Consider the following 18,077-nt stretch of genomic DNA (forward strand, 5'->3'; position numbering starts at 1 on the left):
AATTCTATAGGACACTTCGGAGTATATAAAGCATTTTCACATACATGATCTCATTTCTCCTCAGTAGAACCCTGTGGGGATTAAAGGAGCCATTTGGTTTTCCAAACTCTTAAATTTAGAAGAATCATTTTCTTTCCCCCAAGTACCTACCTTTTACAGACAGGTTAACTGAGATTCAGAGAGATTAAGTCGCTTGCCTTGATTCATGCAGCTGGTAACCAGCAGAGATGGGAAGCAAATCAAGGAGTTCTGAAGCCCAGTCCAGAATTCTTCCCGTTGCAATGAGCTGTTTCCCTGCATGGAATAGATTAAAGAGAAATTATGGAATTCCTTCTAATGAAAATCTTTAGGCACCTTTACTAACACCACAAGCAACCTTATGCTTGGTAAGATTTGGGTACCACTCTTCCAAAGGGGTGAAAATCATTCTTGGCATAATTTTGAAAAATCTTTGAGCTTAAAAAGTCTTCAGTCTGCCTGTAAAATAATTATCAGCCCTGCCCAATATCCTAGAGGAGTTTAGAGAATGGCAGTTTTTATGCTATGAGTCATACTTTCAATTTCTATTAAAATTCTTACATGGCCACATATGCTTTCTCTCAGGCTTTGGGCCTCCAGGCCTGTGCTAATTTGCATGTCTGGTTTAGATAATGTCTGAGGTCTCTTCCAGTCCGAAAAGAAGCTTCTGATTCTGTTATATAAGTGAGATCACATTCCAGCTACCAAGAATTGGTGGTTCTTTTTCTTTAAAACTACTGTGTTTTTGTTGTGTGGATGCAGGACACAGGGATGAAAGCATGTCATGCTTACCTACCAGGCCACAAATATGGAGTATTCCTTCACCATGAACTGTCCACTCCTCCTACACTGACCCCAGAGAATCTCCCTTTCCTGCAAACCATTTCTGATGCAGCTCAACAGGAAAATCCTAGGCAGTGATGGGATTTTAAGTTTCTTGATCTGAATGGCAATCCTAAGTCAGTGTGAGGGGAAGACCTCAGAGTTGCCAATTAGCCTGATTCTAAGTCTGCAGAAACTGGTGAACCCTTTTACTAGACTAGATTCATCTCACCTCGTACTGTCCTCACCCCAAAACACCAGAAAGATACTGTCAGGTTTTTTCACTAATTTTGTTGTCTTCCAACATAAAGTAATTCCCACTAAATAAAGAGGGTCGACTTTCCAGGGGGGCTTTCAGATCGACGTAGGGTGAGCCGGTCACTCTTCGTGAGAAAATTATGGCTCTACGGAGAGCTCTGTTCTCACATCAGACAGCTCAGGTCTTTGCTCCAATGATGTGTTTTCAGGGAGGCCCTCCCCATCCCTCGACTGCCTGCTCTGCTTTCAGTGTTTTCTCTTTTTCCATGGCTCTCACCACCTTCTCATATACAATGTAGTTTACTGTTTGTTTTGAATGTAAGTCCCACAGAACAGGGATGTTTGTCTAGCTATCGTTGTGTTCTCAGCACATAGAGTGCTGTCTGGCACGATAGTAGACATTCACTAAAACGTGGTTGAATGAATGAATGTATTGTGGGGTAGGAGATATTGATTAAGTCCAATAAGCTAGTGTTGGGGAGGGGAGGAATCTCGGGGTGGGCAAGGGAAACAAAGGTGATTAAGACACAGTCCCTCTCTTCCAAAAGATCATCACCAAGCAAGGGGGGATATGTGCACATAGAATTACACGAGAAGACAGAACAGGGCAGGGCAATAAACGTCAGACTATCACCAGGGAGCCTTGACCTGCAGACCTTGAAAAGAAAAGGATGCAAAACCTGATTTGTGGAGCAGACACGGGATTGTGTCTCCTATGGCTGGAGTGAGTGAAGACAGCTTCACTGTGAAAATGTCAGCGCCGGCCATTCAGATCGGGGTCCTCAGCAGAGTGGAGGGAGTCGAACACAGACGACCTCTCATTTCTCCTCAAGCCCTGTTACCTAAGTGAACAGTGAGGGTTTCTTTTTCCTATGTGGAATACTTTTAAACCTGAGGCGGATTTGACCAAAAAGCGTGCACTTTAGTTGTGTCCACATGGCCCAATGCGGAGGGGAATTTGGGCAAACACCCAATTAATCTAGTCAGTACGAATTGCTTTTCCACATAAGGCTGGCCCGAAAATCCCACTTTGAGGCCTTATCAAAATAAATAGGTCATTTAGACTTCTGTGTCATTCGGACACAGAGCCCATGGGAGACACAAAGCGAACGAAGGGTCCAGGCTCAGCGGGGAGCCTCGCGTGACTGTGGCAACATTGTGCGTGGCCGATGTGCCACTCGCCTGTCCGAACTTTTCATATTTAAAAACCATCCATTTTTTTCAAGCATTTTTCTCATATGTCCTTTTTTTTTTCCCCCCTTCGCACATATAATATCTTAAACAGTACCTCCATTATATTCCACACAGCAAGGGCTGGTGCTGAGGCTGAGGGGCTGTTTGGATTCCAGGACAAGATCCTTGAGCAAAGGAAATCTGATCCAGGATGTTATTTATTTATTTATTTTTCTGTGAGTTCCAAGTTTGAGGAAAGCCTTCCCTAGATATTTCCCTCCTCCTGAATTCTCAGTGGAAGCCAAGATCCTCTGCTCTTTGGAGCAGAAGATACCCCCGAGGTGAAGTCTGGGCTGCCCCAGTAGCATGGGTTGAAATGAGGTAAGAGGACACAGCTCTGAGCATCAGGGCCGGCTGGGCAAGGGACTGGGGGAGCTGGCAGTCGGGTGGACACTGGACTCTTAACCACCCAAGCCTGCTCTACCCTCAGCCAGCCCTTGGCCACTGTCCCTCACCGTCTCCCAGCACCGTGTCTCTCAAACTGGGGTCCCAGCTAATCCACTTCTTGTGTCAAAAGAGGGCCACACGTGATTCCGATGGGGGATCGTTGATTTAGGAGCATAGCAGTGGAACGATTCTTTCTCCTTTATGGCTTCTCTTCCTTTTCAAGGCCTTCCTTGAACTTTTTAACCTTGACTCACCAAGAGAAACAGTTTAGAGGTGCAAGGAAGAGAGAATAGGTGATGGGTCTACGGTGTAGATTTTAAATCATCAGATGTTGATTTAGTCCTCAGGGCAGTCTCTAAGGGACTTGTTTTTCAGCTCTTTTAGAGAAGCAGAACCTGAGGTTCAAAAAAGAAGAGTAGCCCTTTGGCCAAGATCACTCATGAGTAGATGGCAGAGCTGGGGTCTGAACCCAGGGCTAACTGACTCTACACACCGTGATATAACCGCTGAAGAAAGCCAGGGCCTCCCACAGAGAAAGGACACCTCCACAGGGGCATCCTGCATCCTCCATAAAGTGCTACCTCTCAGGTCCTAGCTGCCTGTGCAGGGTTTTTGAAGCGGGAGGCCAGGCCGGAAGGTCAGACACCTGGCGTGGTCGCCGGCAGGCCTTGTGGCCGAGACAGTGGCAGACAAGAAGCTGGTCCCGAGGTGGGGGTCGGGAAGGTTCAGGAAGCAGAGCAGGCTTTCACAGGTCAGGTGCAGCGTCATGGGCAACACAAAGGGGAGCCCAGAGGAAAGCAGTGTGAGCTGGGTTGTCGGCCAGTAGGGCCTGCTCCTCAGAGACTGGGCCTGTCAGAAGCCCAGGACCTCAGAGGGAGAGGGGACTTTGGAGGATTATCTGGCCCAAACGTTTACCCACGACAAACACGGTCGCTCCCCTACGGTTCTTCCCTGTGAGCTTCTAGGGGATGAATCTTCCTCCAAGTGGGTTGGGCTTTTTCTTGGGAAGTCCGGGGCTCTGGGTCTCCTTTGGCATCCTCAAGCTTTCAAGAAAGGAAGTCTGAATCTGACTGAGAGAAGCAGCCTTGTCCATTCTTCCGCTGAAAGGTCTACTCAGAAGCCGGGCTTTCCACGGATAAACAGGGTTAGGTGCTGCCAACTCTTTCAGCAGCAACCAGAAATTCGATGAGAAGGTTCAGGGAAAATTCATCTTTTTTCCATTAAGTAATTGAGAGCATGGCCTTGTGTCATAAGAGATCAAGAGAGAGGCTCTTGTGTGCTGGCGTCCCTGCGTCTTCGGCCTCCAGGTGAGGTCATGACAAAGTAGAGAGCTGTGTGTTCCCTGGGACACGAGGCCTTCAGACAGCCAACCGTGGGTGTCAGGGCAGAAAGAAACTTTCTTTCCTGAGTCAGTTGGCCAGATTTCTAGAACCCATTTAAAAGCTTCACACAGAAACTGAGTTAACACTGAGATGTCTATGAGAAGGTCATGTCCAGAAAGAGCTTTCCCCTTCTAGCAGAGACTTTTCAGAAAAAGAAAAGAAAAGAAAAAAAAATCTCTATGTTCCTTTTCTACTCCAGGAGGCTCTCCTGAGTCTGAGAGGCCATTTCATGTCCGATTCAGCCACACTGAGTATCACATAATGGAGATACTGTTCGGGCCATTATATACGTGAGGCTGAAGTATCTACAATGCCCCCAGTGCCCCGATTCTCCAGAACGAGCTTCTGGTCTCTCTTTGCTTTGGCAAAAATTGAGCTCCCGAAACCGTGGACTCCAGCTGGAGCCCTTTGGGTGCCGTGTCTGAGAAGGAATCACAATGAGATGTGTCATCTCAGTATTCTGTAAGGCCAGGGAGTGTCGGCCTTTACCGAAGCAAAAAGACAGTTGGTCAGAGTCAGAGTGATTTTTCTGTGGTAAAGCCATCTGCCACCACATAGAAGACTGTCAATCAGTCTGCTGGTTCCTAACGGTCACTTTTTTGGAACTTTTGCTCTCTGTTGCTACCTTAAGCTTGTCTTTTCAGAAGACAGTTCTCAGAAAGCAGAAGCATGCACCATAGTGGGGGCCTGTGGGGCAGGGGCGGGGGTCAGCGCACACTCAGGCTGCTGCGTGGACCCAGCATAGGCCATCAGAGAACCCTCCCTGTGCTGACCGGCAGCCTTGGTCAGGGACTCTGACGTAGCCAGGCTTCAGGCCCCGGGAGGGCTGGTATTGGCGCAGAAATGTGAGTTGCTGGGTTAACTCCCAGGTCCAGGCTTTTCCATTTGGGTTATAGACATATTTCAGTTTGTGTGTCTGGGATGAGAACTGCCACACCGCTAAGTTTTCCCTTGCATGACTTAGGGTGGGAAAAAACAAACCCTCATTTCAATGACATTGTTAAAAATATATATAATAAAATGCAGGCACGTAAATGTGTGGTGTCTGCTGTGGGGACAAGGTTTTAGCCTATGCCTTGTAATATGTGCATTGTTGTCCATTGTTTCTCAAGGGTACCCAGGGCTAATATGGTCTCTTCACCTCATCACCCAGACTTAAATCTCCTAAGAGACTTCAGTGGGGAGAAGTCAGGGTCGGGGCCTTGAGTTCTCTTCAACTAGTGAAATAGTGAACAATGAGAGGAAGAGCATATACTTAGCAAGAACAAAATATTGGCCCCATCTATTCATTCATTCAACAAATAATTATTGTGCACCTGTCCTGTGCAGGACACTGTTCTAGGTGCTTGGTTATATCAGGGAACAGAAGATTGCTACCCTTGTGGACCTGGCATTCAGGTAGGAGATGCAGACCATAAGCAACAAACATGAGTCAGTGATTAAATTAGGTGGTAAGTAGACAAATAAATAAGTGAGCAGAATAAGGGGGTCGGGGGAGGGGAGGAGAAGTGAATGAGTATTTGGTAGGGCTAGCGAACCCATGTCTCTGGGGCTAATCATTTTTTAGGTGCATAATAAGGATGCCAATAATATTACTTGCCAACAAGTGCTGAGGCTGACTCCATGCTCTCACTAGACCAGGCGTTTACTTGGCTATCTCATTTCATCTGAAAGGCTACCCTGGTTCTTCAGCTCTCTGAGGCCAAGTGCCAGACCTTCATTCTTAGCGTTGGTCTTCTCCAGCGGACCTTTGTCTTTACAATAGGACTTACTCCCAAAACTCTGGTCTTCATTGAAATGTTACATGTAGCAACTGTCCCTGTGAGCCCCAGTGCCCACGGAGTGCATTTGGTTTTTTTTCTTTTTGTTTTTTAAAGATTTTTATTTATTCATTTGAGACACAGAGATACACACAGAGAGAGCATGAGCAGGGGGAGAGGGAGAGGGAGAAGCAGGCTTCCCGCCAAGGGGAGCCCGATGTGGGGCTCGATCCCAAGACCCTGGGATCATGACCTGAGCCAAAGGCAGACGTTCAACCATCTGAGCCACCCAGGCGCCCCCAGAGTGCATTTGTTAAACTCTTCAGTTAACGGACCCAGGGCATCCTTAGTGGACCCAGGTACCTGTGGTGGGATTTTCCATGTAGGTAGATGGGAATGAAAAAGCAAAAGGAAGGGGCTTTGTGGTCTGTGTTGCTCTGAGTTCACACACTGCTCGGGGACCATTGGCTAAAGACACCAGCTTATGGCATGGCCTTTGCTCTTTATTCCTCTGTCATGTGCACAGTGAGGACATAGTTCAGGCTGATTGCTGGTGACATCTCTGTTTCTGTCACTTCCTTTCTTACCTACTAGAGGACTTGGGGGTTGGTTAGGATTTCGAAAGTCTTCTCAGCCAGGCTTTACCCCAAGGTAGGACAGTGAGGGAATTGCATTCCACAGCAGCCCTCCACAGGCCTTGAGACATGGCAGGAAAGATGGGGCTACCAAACACTTCTCTGATAAGGCATCAACTTCAAACCAGGATGGGGCCCTTGGAGTTAGAGAAGAATCCAACCATCACCCACCCTCTGTTGGTTAGAGGGAATTCATCCATGCATTCTGTAACCTTTATGTGCTTGGTCTGTTCCTGGAGCTGGTAAAAAAGAACAGAAGGAAAAGTTGATAAGTTGCTATAGCCATGGTCATGATTTGGTCCTCGGAATGGATAGAATATAGCTTTGAGATAGGATGGAAGCCTTCGGTAGAGTAACGACTGACTAAAAGAACACTAAGTAAACTTTGAGCCAGAGATTTTATCAGTGCAGTAAATCATAAGCCAAGTCAGAACTGCAGATGACACACACCAGTTCCTGGAACTACTGATTTGTTTTTTTTCTTTTGGCATGAACTTGTCACTTTCTATCCCACTTTCTGTTCTGTTCCTATGAGAATCGCCTCCTTCCCCAGGTACTGTGATCCATCCTACACATCCTCACAAGCTCCGTTCTCCACCACCCCCTTGTTCGTGGTAATGCTGCATGCCCACAATCTCTCTTGGTGTCCACCCAAGGTCACTGCCCTTGTCTAGCTGCTTAGCTGCCATCACCATGGCCTTGAACATGACGTTCGCTCACGCTTCCAGCCCTCTCTCCCCTCCCTTCCCTCTACCTCAGTCATGTGCTCATGACACCCATGGCTGTTCCCCAGACATCACTTTCTCATACCCCAGACACTTCTGCTTTGTGCTTGCCTTCATTACTCACTCTATCCTCCCCAAAGGGATCCCAATCAAGGCAGATGGCCCCAGTTACACTCACCTCTCCCTCCTTAACCTCCAGTAGACCTTAATATCCCACCACCACTCCTTTGGCACATGGCCTGCATTTCCCCCATAGTCTTGCTCCTCTTCTCATATTTAAATGCAAGGACAGGGAACTTTCTCATCCCAGTCTATGGCCAAGCACGCGACCCAATGTAGAAGTCACTCCCAATTACAGTTGACCCTTGAACGACATGGAGGTTAGGGGTACCGACACTCTGCACTGTTGAATATCGGTGTCAAGTTTTGACTGTTTAGAACTTAACTACTAGCAGTCTACTGTTGACTAGAAGCCTTGCCAATAACATAAATAGTCGTCTAACACATAGTTTGTGTGGTAGATGTATTATATGCTGTATTCTTACAACACAGTAAGCTAGAGAAAAGAAAATGTCAGTAAGGAAATCATAAGAAAGAGAGAAGACCTTTATAGTACTGCACCATACATGATCCACATATAAGTAGACCCACGCAGTCAGACAGTGGGGTTCAAGGCCCAACTATAAATCACCGGAGGCCTAAGCAGCATTTGCTCCCCGCCCCTGCCCCAAAGAGAAATCTTGAGGAATCTTGCCTTTTGTTTTGTTTATACCAGCTTTGCACACTGCAGGGGTCTGCAGACCCCTGCAAGACATCCCAGCCAATGCTCATGAGAGCATTCCAGGCCCCTAAACAAGTTTGGATTTTTGTTCATGTTTGTTTTGTTTTGTTTTGTTTTGTTTTGTTTTGTTTTTAAGCAAGAGGAAGAATCTATTTGCAGGAGAATTGGGAAGGGGGAGGGAAAGCCAAATAAAACCAAAAACAGACGGCTTAAATGCGTGGAACTTTGTCTCTCTTTTGTCCCCTTCTCTGCCCTTCCTCCCCATCCCCATTCCCCCTCACTTTCTGTTTTGCTTTTCATGCCAGTTGCTACAGATGGTAATTTAAAAACTGCCCTGGCTTTTCCAGAGCCAGGAGGAATGTGCATCCGCACGTGGATTTTTCCACAAGAAAACTGTCCCTGTCTTTTGGTTCTTCTTAGCCAGAACCAATGAGAACAAGCAATGGGATGAGCCCATCCATCTCCTCAGTTCTTATTCTAATTTGCTGGAGAGGCTCAGAGGGGTGGTGTTGGGGGGGGGGGGGGCGGGGGGTGGTATGTGTTGTGTTCCACCCTGTCAGGCTGCTGCCTGATGAGGTTTGAGCTCCATTTGTTCGGATGGTTTTTATGGTTTCTTTGTTGTTTGTGGAAAGACTTTGAAAGTCATCATTCTGAATCCTCCAACTTTTCTACCCTTCCTGCTCAGTGTCTCAGCGGGACTCACACCACGAGAAGGGAAAAGAGGAAGTTTCCAGACAGTTAGTTATGCAGGTCCTGAACACGGTTGTGGAGGCACATGGACTCTTTCAAGAAAGAGGTTGTGATCACAAAGGGGCAGGTTCAGTGGGAGGTTCTCCAAGGCACCCTGAGGGCAAGCCAGTAGGCGTCTCCAGGTGTGAAGCCTTGCTCCTCCGTGCCCTTGCTTCTTGTTCCTGCCCCCTTTCCAGCCACACTCTGGCCTCCTTTCTTTCTCTGTGGTGGTCAGGCCCAGCCCTTCCACTCTCCCTGGAAGAGCACGGAGAGCCTAGAATGTGCTCATGCGTCTGAGATATCAGTGTGCTGAAGCATGGGGCCAGAGTCGGCCGCCAGGAACATCACGAGCCTGGTCTTTGAGACCTTCTTCCCATAGAGTCTTTAATCTGGACCTAGCTCATCTCTTCAGAGCTGCTTAAAGGACTCTGCTACAGAACTACAGGCATTTTTTTTTTTCTTTCTAAGCTTGTATTCGTTTATATTTGTAGAAGACTTTATAAGTTGCCTCACATACGTTACCTCGTTTGAGTACTGCCTGTCTTAGACGACTATAACAAAGTACCGTAGACTGAGTGGCTTAGAAACAAGAGATATTTACCACATCGTCTCCAGGCCGGGAGTCTGAGATCAGGGCGCCAACATGGTGGGGTTCTGGTGGGGAGCTCTCTTCTGGATCAGAGACTGCTCACTTCTTGCTGTACCCTCACATGGCAGGAAGAGGGCAAGCTAGCTCTAGGGCCTCTTCTGATAAGGCCACTGATCCCCTTCATGCGAGCTCCACCCCCATAACCTAATTACCTCCCAAAGCCTGCACCTCCTAACACCATCACATCACATTGCAACACATCACATGTTGATATCATGTGAATTTGGGGGCAAGAGGGGGGAGGCCACACAAACATTCAGCTCACAGCATTACTACAACTCCATAAAATAGATAAATGGTGTAAATTTTCATGTCCAGAGTCAAGAATATTGAAGCTCGGGGAAGTCTTGTGATTCATCCAAGGTCCCACAACAAACAGGGGTGAGGGGCAGAACTTGAACCAGTCCTCTGACTTCAGATTCAGGATTCTTCCCATTCACTCCAGCTTCCAATGAGTGTTAATGTTCCTTCCCACCCATACCCCAGGAGGAGAGTACTCTTCTGGAGCTTAGTCATGCTTAGGACGTCATGGCTGATTAAATCGAATTTCTCCTGATCACTAAAAGAGAATCCTCATGGCACCTGTCTGAAAAGCTGGAGATGCTGATATACCTCTACTTGTTGTTTTTCATTAGACCCTTCTTATGACTCAGTCAGGAGAGGAGGATGGGGCAATAACATGAATTCTGGCCTCAACAAAAGTAAGTAAATGTCACGCTATTATTTGGAGGAAAACACTTGTTCTACAAACACGGATGGAGAACAGGGTCATGAGCTAGAACAGGGCAGGAGTGAGCATCTGTTGTCTTGCCTGTCGGGAGGACATCAAAATTAACTGCCAGGGTAGGGCCTATCAATGATACCTGTTCCCTGAAAGATGGTGTGGGATGTTCATTCAGATCTTTTGGTTTTGTTGCATTGCATTTGGTTGTCACATTTTTGAAGTTAGAAGGCTTCTCAGAACTGGGTTTTCTGTATGAATGGAAGGTCGCTGGATTTGGATCTAGCCATTTCTGTCATGATAATGGTCCTTCATGACTTTCCTCCTCTGAGTGTTGAAGCTCACTCATAAATACCAACCTCCCTGACTTGGTTTCGTGAAGGGCTGGGATGGAGGATGGGTTGGAGGCGATGGTGGGGGTCTGACACATCAGTTTGTGTTCAAGTCCGACCCAAAATCTCCCATTCAGGGAGTGGGGAAAGAGAATGACTATAAACTCCTAACCAGGATGTGTGAACCTTGCTATCTGTAGGAAGCAAAGGGTCAAGCACATGGGTGGTGAAGGGCCTTCTTTCAAGAAGGCTGGGATTACAAATTGATACCCAAGCAATTACTAGGATCCCTTTCAGTACTGTGTATTCATTATTTGTTTCCTCTGTGCCCAGGACTTGGCACTCTTGGGTTCACAAAGATGAATCAGACACAGGCCAGTCTGTCAAGCTGGGGAGAGGGGTTACACACACACAGTTCTTTTCATTTGGGTGGTATCAAGGAAGGCCTGTGGACCTGGCACAATTTGAGTTGACTCCTGAAGGAGAGGCAGGATTTGGCCCTGCAGAGATGGGGAAGACAGAGCCTCCCGGGAGAGGTGGGGACCAGGGAACAATATCAGGGTTTACATGTCTGATGGTTAGGGAGGACTCAGAGGGAAAACAGTCTGGAAGGGCAAGGAAGGGGCACAAAGGCTGCTGTGAAGGTAGACCTTCATTCTTTAGTCAGTGAGGACTCACCAAGGTGTTTGGATGGTAGAGGGAAATGGTTTAGGGAAATGAAACCGACTAAATATCATATGGTGGACCAGTGGGAAGAGAGGGGAGTGGTGAGGATACAGTCAGACTAAGCCATAAACTGTGTGAGAAGCCACAAAGGTCTAGGATGGAGAAGCTATGATGGAAGCCGAAAGGCTGTATGTGAGAGGTTCCATGAGGAGAACTCACAAAGCATGGAAACGCACAAGCAGGTGACATTCACTCACATGTCACCATCCCGTTAAGAACCTCAAAATTCCTACTTAAAAATGCAGTTCACAGCAGCAATACCATTAGGCATGCTGTGCTGTATGTTTGTTGCCATTTCTCATTGTCTCCCCGTGAAAATGTAAGTTCTACTGGAAATGCTGGTTCATTGCTAAATCTCTAGCACCAAGAATACTGCCAGCACTAGTAGATTCTAGACAAATATTTATAAGATTTATTTACTTATTTTAGAGAGAGACCGGGGGGGGGCAGAAGGAGAGAGAATCTTTCAAGCAGACTCCCCACTGAGCATGGAGCCTGACCCGGGGCTCGACCTCATGACCCTGAGATCATGACCTGAGCTGAAACCCAGAGTCTGATGCTCAACTGACTGAGCCACCCTGGCGCCCCTCTAGATAAATATTTATAAAACAAAATGAATAAGTGAGTGACTGGAGAGTGGGTGAATGAGCGAATGAATGAGGGAGCACCTTGTGGAGAGCTGTGAACGAGACGTTTCTCTTCCCTCATGGAGAGTGGCCCAACTCACCTTATCTCTTTCCCCACCACAGGTCCCCCACTTGCAGGAGCACAAGCAATGAGTAAGAATACCGAACAAAGGCCCCAACCAGGTACCTGTCTGGGATGGGTAATCCCTCCTTTGCTCTTTATTCCATTTGGTCAAGTGAGGAGAACTGAGTCAATACACAGTATTTGTCCTCATTTTTCTCTTTCACAGAGGGTCCCTATTTGACTCCCTGTAAGAGCTCTGTGAATTAAAAGTAGCAGGCACTAGAACCAGGCAAAGATTTGTTAAATACCGGAGGTAAAATGAATGTAAAGATTAAAGGTTCCAACGCCTCATTTTGTAAAATAAAGAAACTGAGGCCCAGAGAGGGAAAGTAATTTGCCAAAAGTCATGCAGCTGGTTTATGAGAGAACTAGAGCTCTAATCCTCAGACTCCAGAGCTGCTGTCCAAACCTTTTAGGCTTCACAAAACCTTTCTCCTAAAACTACCCTCATCCCGTGATGGATCTGCGTAACAATTTAGGCAGGGGAACTTCTCAAACCATGGAATTGGAGACTCTTGGTATTGGAGTGAAACTAGGTCTATAACATCCTTCTATGACACCTGTCTTATGATTATCTCACCTCTACTTGAATATTTATAGCTACCAGGAGTTCACTACCTCGCTAAGCTCATTTCCACTCTTGGAGCCAAAGTCCCCCTCATTGTAACTGCTGTCCAGCTTTCTGGTTTACCCTCTGGAAAACCTTCCTCCCGTTCTGTAGGAAGGTCCTGTATCTGAAGACGGCTGTCATGTCCACTCCCAAGCCCAGCTCTGTTTTCTCTGTGTGACACAGCTAATAGAGAATTGACCTACATGTCATTGGGAAAGTTGAGAAAGGATGTGCTGAGTGAAACACACAAGCCAAACAGGATTTGACATAGCCGATTTAAAGAATTCCCAATGACAACAAAATTAGACATTACCTGCTAAAAATGTTTCAGTTATCGTACTGTGTGGGTATATGGATGCAAAAGGGTAGACGAAGCAGCCTTGAGGACTTTTCAGGTTAATTCATGGTTGTAAGCAGAAACCCCCAAATCATGTTGATTTTTTAAAAATTGCAACGACAAGTGCAAAAATAGTAAAATTGTATCAGACATTCGACAACCTGGCGGAGTGTGTACCATGATTTCCCAACCTGAAAAAGAAGACCAACCTCATGTAATCAATACTGCAAAGATTCTTTTTATAATTAAATAATCATGTAAGTTTTACGGAGACTGAGATATAAGGAACAGTCATTTTATAGCTAAAATACAAATTCTGGCTGTCATTTTGAAGCTGAAGGTGCTGGAATTTGGTGCTAGAAGGGAGCAGAGATTGTCCAGTGAGTCATTTTAGTTTGTAACGTAACTGGGACTACAGCCCAGGCTGCCTGATTTCCAGGCACTATGCTACATCACAAATCCAGAGATGTATACAGAGCTGCAAAGACCAGGAATCACTAGACCTTTCTTTAAACTCGTTTTAATACGGCATCCTTCACCTTAGTCATGATGATTGAATATTAGCCAGCTTCTTTCATGATTCTGTTTTAGGCAATGACAGCATTATCTACAAATTTTGGACACCGAATATGAAAAAAAAAATGATGCTGCTAGTATCCTATGTTTCTGTAATTATAGGGATGAAAACCGTAACTGCTCCAGATCTTTGAGGTCTGCACATAAAAGCAGTAAAGTTCTCTGAAATCAGTTTTTTCTATGATACTGAAATAAAAGTATAAACCCCAGGGGTATTCTTATTATTAATACTGTTGTTTTTATATTTTTAATAACGGTGAAGCTAATTTCCTTTTTTGCTTCCTTAGATCCATATCAGATCCTGGGCCCGACCAGCAGTCGCCTAGCCAACCCTGGTGAGTTTACTTTGGCCTGCAAGGTTTTTCTTTCCAGAATGTTCCATAGCTTTGTGAGGTCACAGAGACCTCTGTCCTAAGTTCAGACACCTGACTAGGAAGTAACATGCACTCTTTCCCTTGAAATGGTCAACATCTGCTTCTCTAGCATACAAGTGAGAGGTTGGAGCTTGTTATTAGGTGGTAGTTATGTTCCATTAGCTGAGGCTTCTTCTGGAAAACAAACATATTAGCACTGCCTATCTGCATGGAAGCTTAGATCAGTAATAAATGGCACAGGTAGAAATTTTTGCAGGGAAAGATGGGGGCGGGCAGGGGAGTAATTCCAGTGAGTTCTCAGTTATGGCCCTCATGGAAGTCACAAGTGAATAGATGTTCCCAAGGCGTTTTATTCTTGAACTTTAGAAAGTGTTGCAGTTTTCTGGCCTTATGAAAGAGCTGTGTCCCTGAAAAGTTGCAGATGAAATAAATCTGACAATGTCGTTTATGGGTTCATTATTAAAAATAGCCCTCAAATGAGTTCTAGACCAAGGCCACCAAGCGTGTGAGCTAACTGGCCCTTTGCGGTAATAAAGCCCACATCTTCGCATCCCAGGGAACCCCTGTTGCCAATGTCTGCAGGCCCATTCTTTAGTGCCTGGCCATTCCTGTTTTGGGGTCTTGGGGACGGGGGAGGGGGCAGGGAGAAGCCACGCAGCTCCCTCTCCTCTTATTTTCCTCTCCGCCCAAGTTCTTCTCTGTCGGACTTAGAGCTGAGAGCCAAGCACTAGGGCTCTGTTAAGGAACATTCCATGTCCCTTCAGCCTGACACCAGGGCCACACCTTCTCCCTGTGACCCTCGCTGTGGTTTCCGGGCCCCGATTCCCTTTTACACTGACAGGGAATACTGGGGGGAGGTACTTCATCCGTGGGTAGAGACTAGACAGCGATTCAGGTCCTTCTAGAAGAAGAGATTCAAAACTCTTGCCAAAAGGGGTGGGAAGCGGCTTGCCCCAAATCATACAGCCAAGGGGCTGCCAGAAGCAGGAGATCCTGAATGTGGAAGGAAATGATGAGTTTCTGACAGAGGGCGAGAGGAGCCTGGCGTTTTAGGGAATTGGATCCTGACTTTCGCGGGCTGAGCTGCTCTGTTTTCTCCCGTTGCCTCTCACCGCCTGCAGGAAGCGGGCAGATCCAGCTGTGGCAGTTCCTCCTCGAGCTCCTGTCCGACAGTGCCAACGCAAGCTGTATCACCTGGGAGGGGACCAACGGGGAGTTCAAAATGACGGACCCCGACGAGGTGGCCCGGCGCTGGGGGGAGCGGAAAAGCAAGCCCAACATGAATTACGACAAGCTGAGCCGGGCCCTCAGATACTACTACGACAAAAACATTATGACCAAAGTGCATGGCAAGAGGTATGCCTACAAATTTGACTTCCACGGCATCGCGCAGGCCCTGCAGCCACATCCCACCGAGTCATCCATGTACAAGTACCCTTCTGATATCTCCTACATGCCCTCCTACCACGCACATCAGCAGAAGGTGAACTTTGTCCCTCCCCACCCGACCTCCATGCCTGTCACTTCCTCTAGCTTCTTCGGAGCAGCGTCACAATACTGGACCTCCCCCACGGGTGGGATTTACCCCAACCCCAATGTCCCCCGCCATCCCAACACCCACGTGCCCTCCCACTTAGGCAGCTACTACTAGAAGCTTAATCATCGGTGGCCTTCTACCTGAAGCCCCTCCATTCCTCACACTTCCTGGGATACTTTGGACTCCAAAGGACATACGTGGCCTTGAAGAGAAAACAAAACTGGATGTTCTTTCTTGTCGGATAGAACCTTTGTTCTTTAAAAACAATCCTTTTTTTTTTTTTTTTTTTAATGTTGGTAACTTCTGCTTCCTCTACCTTGAACAAAGAGATGGATGATTTTCTGGGCCAGTACACCAGTTTGGATTCTCAATCTGCTATCATCTTCTGAGTTGAATATTTAGATTACTGGAATGGTTGTATCATGGTTCTAGGAAAGAAACTGTACATTTTCTTTATATTTTTATGACCAAAGCAGTTTCTTATCAACACACGGGTCTCATCATGGACCCTGTAGGGTTCAGTATGATAAAGAATCATGGACTTAACCAGTTAATGCTCTGGTTTGAGACTGAGTGAAAATAGACGCAGGAAGCTTATGTAACCTTATTTTAGGGGGACCTGATTCAGTGGATGGCAACTGGAACACTGGTTGTAAGGCCAGTGAAGTTTTCACCCAACTGGAATTTAAAAGAAAGAACATGTGTGTGTATTTAAGAAGCCGTGGGCATTGCAAAATCCCTCCCAGTGGGCAGTATGCACTAGGCTGACCATCCTCTCTAGAAATAGTCAAGATATGAACTTAAAAAATGTTAATGCAAATGCAGACATTACTGAAAGACAGAGAATTAAATAATTTTTTTTTTTAAGTAATGACAGTGGGTCCCAGAACTTTGAAAAGTCTTAGGGATTTCTGAACACAAACAGATTCGCAAGCGCTGTGCGTTTGTCAGACCACCAGTCCAGGGTCAACCAATCAGAAGGCAACTTACTGTATAAATTATGCAGAGTTATTTTCCTATATCTCACAGTATTAAAAATAGATAATTAAAAAAAAGTAAAAAGAATAAATAAACGAGTTGACCTCGGTCACAAAGACAATTTTACTATCAAATCAGTCGTTATTTTTTTAAATGTAATTTGTACATCTTTTGTCAATCTGTACATTTGGGCTGTTTGTACGTTTTTATAGCTGGTTTTTAAAAAGCATAATGTGACTATTGCTAAAAAGAAAACAGGACGTTTGAGTCACTGACTTTACTAGAAAGAGAAGCACCGTGCAGCATTTAATGGGCTTGCACAAGCAGGTAAAGGCAATCCATTCAAATCTTTAATGCTTTGGAAATGTTTGTAAATAACCATAATGCAATAATCACAACTTTGAAAAGAACAAGCAAACTTTCCCTTGTGGATACGAGGGATTTTCCTGCCCTATATATGCAATATATTTTTTAGATATTAAAATATATATAATTTTTCAGGTAATCATTGACTTTTTTAAAACTATATTAAGTGTTAAGCTGACAATTGTCAATGAAGACTATGTTGTAAAATAATTTGACTAAATAAATTGTGCCTTCTTCTCTAAGAACTGAGGACATCGTTTTCTTATTTACCCCTCATTAGGCCAAAGGTTTTCCCAGGGGAAGTTCCCGATTGAAACTCTTGCACCGTAAAGACTTTTTCACGTGTATGTGCTGCTGGAAAGCAGAAAGCACAAAATCTGTGTGGTTTTTATTGTTGTTTGTATTAGTTAATGTTCTCCAGAGAAAAAGAACTGATAAGATACACAGTATTGATGGAGATTTACTGTGAGGACCTGGCTCACAAAATCGTGGAGGCCAAGAAGTCCCACGATTCACTGTCTACAAGCTGGAGACACAGGAAAGCCAGTGATGTGTTCTGGTGTGAGCCCGAAGGCCTAAGAACCAGGGAAGCCCATGGTAAAAATCCTAGGCAGAGGGGAGGAAAAATGTCCCACCTCAAGCAGGCAGGCAGGAAGCAAAGAAGTGAATTCCTTCTTCCTGTGCATTTTGTTCTATCCAGACCCTCCGTGGATTGGTTGATGTCCTTGGGCTTTGGGTAAAACAATTTACTTCGCCGAGTCCACAGATTCAAATGCTAATCTCATCTGGAAACACTTGCACATACAAACTCAGAAATAATATTTAACCTGGGCACCCAGTGGCCCAGGCAATTTGATACTTAAATCAACCTTCACATTATTGATGACATTGGCAGAGATTTTTTTTTTATGAGGAGAGCATCATATTTATTCTTTTTTTTTATTCTTATGTTAATCCCCATACATTACATCATTAGTTTTAAATGTAGTGTTCCATGATTCATTGTTTGTGCATAACACCCAGTGCTCCATACAGAATGTGCCCTCCTCAATACCCACCACCAGGCTAACCCATCCTCCCACCCCCCTCCCCTCTAGAACCCTGTTTGTTTTTCAGAGTCCATCGTCTCTCATGGTTCGTCTCCCCCTCCGATTTCCCCCCCTTCATTCTTCCTTTCCTGCTATCTTCTTCTTTTTTTTTCTTAACATATATTGCATTATTTCAGAGGTACAGATCTGAGATTCAATAGTCTTGCACAATTCACAGTGCTTACCAGAGCACATAACCCTCCCCAGTGTCTATCACCCAGTCACCCCATCCCTCCCACCCCACCCCCCACTCCAGCAACCCTCAGTTTGTTTCCTACAATTAAGAATTCCTCATATCAGTGG

The 18,077-nt window shown here is 45.7% G+C and overlaps 1 protein-coding gene across 3 annotated transcripts in view; it reads left to right on the forward strand.

Annotated features, from left to right (window-relative positions):
* The window catches only part of FLI1 (Fli-1 proto-oncogene, ETS transcription factor), a 115,293-nt gene extending 98,358 nt beyond the window's left edge, over positions 1-16,935 (forward strand). For all 3 annotated transcript variants that reach the window (XM_035009285.1, XM_035009283.1, XM_035009286.1), the window contains exons 6-9: positions 10,015-10,080; positions 11,908-11,967; positions 13,719-13,766; positions 14,927-16,935. In XM_035009285.1, the coding sequence (XP_034865176.1) occupies positions 10,015-10,080; positions 11,908-11,967; positions 13,719-13,766; positions 14,927-15,456 (704 nt within the window). In that variant the 3' untranslated portion in view covers positions 15,457-16,935. The remainder of the gene's footprint in view (positions 1-10,014; positions 10,081-11,907; positions 11,968-13,718; positions 13,767-14,926) is intronic.
* The last annotated feature ends 1,142 nt before the right edge of the window (positions 16,936-18,077 follow it).

This window comes from Mirounga leonina, unplaced genomic scaffold (assembly GCF_011800145.1).
Source record: "Mirounga leonina isolate KUSES-001 unplaced genomic scaffold, KU_Mleo_1.0 Mir_153, whole genome shotgun sequence".
NCBI lineage: Eukaryota > Metazoa > Chordata > Mammalia > Carnivora > Phocidae > Mirounga > Mirounga leonina.